Source organism: Cariama cristata, unplaced genomic scaffold (assembly GCF_000690535.1).
Source record: "Cariama cristata isolate BGI_N322 unplaced genomic scaffold, ASM69053v1 scaffold18862, whole genome shotgun sequence".
NCBI classification, from domain to species: Eukaryota; Metazoa; Chordata; class Aves; order Cariamiformes; family Cariamidae; genus Cariama; species Cariama cristata.
The window spans coordinates 26,333-28,325 of record NW_009602427.1 but is presented as its reverse complement, the minus strand read 5'-3'; the positions used below and the strand labels follow the sequence as shown (position 1 = coordinate 28,325).

Sequence of the window (1,993 nt, the reverse complement as noted above, 5' to 3'; positions counted from 1 at the left end):
CTGCTCTGAGTATTTTGGTACTAGAAGCAATGCCTACCACTACCACAAATTTTTATACTAGTGTGATCAACGCTTGGTTTCCTCCTATTTCTAGAGGAGGATCTAGCAGCTCCAAGGAGGAAAGGAAGTAATTTAGTGTGGGTACTGCAGGCACAGTAGGAATGTGGGATTCCAAATCCCCCCAATTATACTTCATTACTGAGTTTTTTCATGAAAAGTACAGGAAGAACAAAAGCACTATACTGTGTCACACATGAAGGGTCTTACACAAATTTGAGCTTGAAAAAAAGAGTGGTTTACTGTAAGCAGATATGCAGAAGTGTCAGAATTAAATACATCAGTCAAACTTGAGAAAGAGGACACTGGAAAAAAGTGGTATGCATTTACAAAGATATAATTTAGTTTCATTCCATTTTGGAAACAAATGTTTTTCCATACTTCTTTAAAAAAAAAAAAAGAAAAAAGACAATCTTACCTTACTGTTTTGGACATTTTCATCTTCTTCAAGGGCTTGTCCTCCTGAAAGCTGTAATCAAGAGAACGTCTTCCCCGAAAGTGATATGAAAATGCATTAAACTGTCCTCTAGTTCTACAGTCTGAAATTAGACAAGAAATTACATATTATAAACTACAGTATAATTCAGCACTTATAATATTAATATGGTTTTACAGTGTCTTCTGAACTGGCAAAGGTAATTCATACATACAGTCTGATCCCTCTGGAATCAGTTTGATGGCAGCTGAGTATGTCTCTGATATATTTAAGTCACCTGGATGCAGAGAATTTCATTATTCACAGACCAGTTTTTTGGTACAAAACAAAGGAGTAAAGATTATTTTCACAAATCTATCAGTGCTACTTTAACTATTCTTTTTACTTCTGAAATTTCCACTCTCTTGACTTTTAATTATTTTCAGCTTTTGGAACGGGGTAGTTACATATAGAGGGAAACAATGACAGAAAAAACAGCCTGTTGCTTCCTCATCTATTCCAGGCATGATTATTTGTTATTTCTGGCATCTGAAAGAGAATCTTTAATTAAAGCCTGGAGAACATTTGCAGACACACTTTACTGGTTCACCAGCCCTATTTCCAAATTTGAGGGATCTGAAGGTATCACCAGTCACTTGGACCCTCAGACACTTTCCACTGCAGAGTGAAAATCTCAAGCCTGAGAATAATCATGACAGAAATCTTCTCCTAAGATGCTGAGAGGACTTCTTCACAGGATGAAGTATGTCTTTCCTTCAGTTCACTTTATTTAGCTTTCCAAACACAGTGAGTATTTGGAACAAGTCCCATTTAAAAAAGAAAAGGAAAACAAAACTGGAACAGCACTTTGGAGAGGAAACAATGAGAAAATAGAAGTCTTCTCATGTCTGTTCACAGAAGCTTTAAAACAAAAAGTTATAATGGGCCAAGCTGCAGCAGGAACCTACAGCATGTTCAACTGTTAGAAGCACAGAGTTTGCTAACAAAACAGACCGGAAAGCTGCAATACAGAATCCCATGGATATAGCCCAGCTAACTCTGGAATTAGCAGAATGAACCATGAAAGCAACTGAACAGGGAAGAAGTAATTTTCCCTAATGTTTCTCTTAACTTGCACCAGAACAAATTTATTCAGAAAGTCAACAGCATTTTATAAAGTATTTTCTTGGAATTTAGCAGTAGCTAGATCAAATACCTAAAGTATTAACACAAACTATTGCACAAGTTTCAAGTCAATAAAAGAGCCTCAAAACACTGTTGAACTGAGCAACCTGAGAAAGTATCTGAGAAAGAATCAAGTTTCTTGGACTACTTTTAATTGCATTGGACTTTTACTTAGATTAGACTACTACTATTTCCCTGTGAGGAAAAACTTAGCTTGTCCATGGCTTAATATCAATTAAGATAGAAAGAAAAGGGCTGACAAATAAAATACTGATTGATTTTCAGTTCAAAAACAATACCTACAGATCTCCTACATTTCTCCACAATTCTCTTTCC

At 35.8% G+C, this 1,993-nt stretch overlaps 1 protein-coding gene across 1 annotated transcript in view; it reads right to left on the bottom strand.

Annotated features, from left to right (window-relative positions):
- The window catches only part of LOC104157443 (peroxidasin homolog), a gene marked incomplete at its 5' end in the record, with an annotated part of 32,660 nt that overhangs the window by 4,626 nt on the left and 26,041 nt on the right, over positions 1–1,993 (bottom strand). The window contains one exon of the mRNA XM_009694765.1: positions 476–596. Within this exon, the coding sequence (XP_009693067.1) occupies positions 476–596 (121 nt within the window). The remainder of the gene's footprint in view (positions 1–475; positions 597–1,993) is intronic.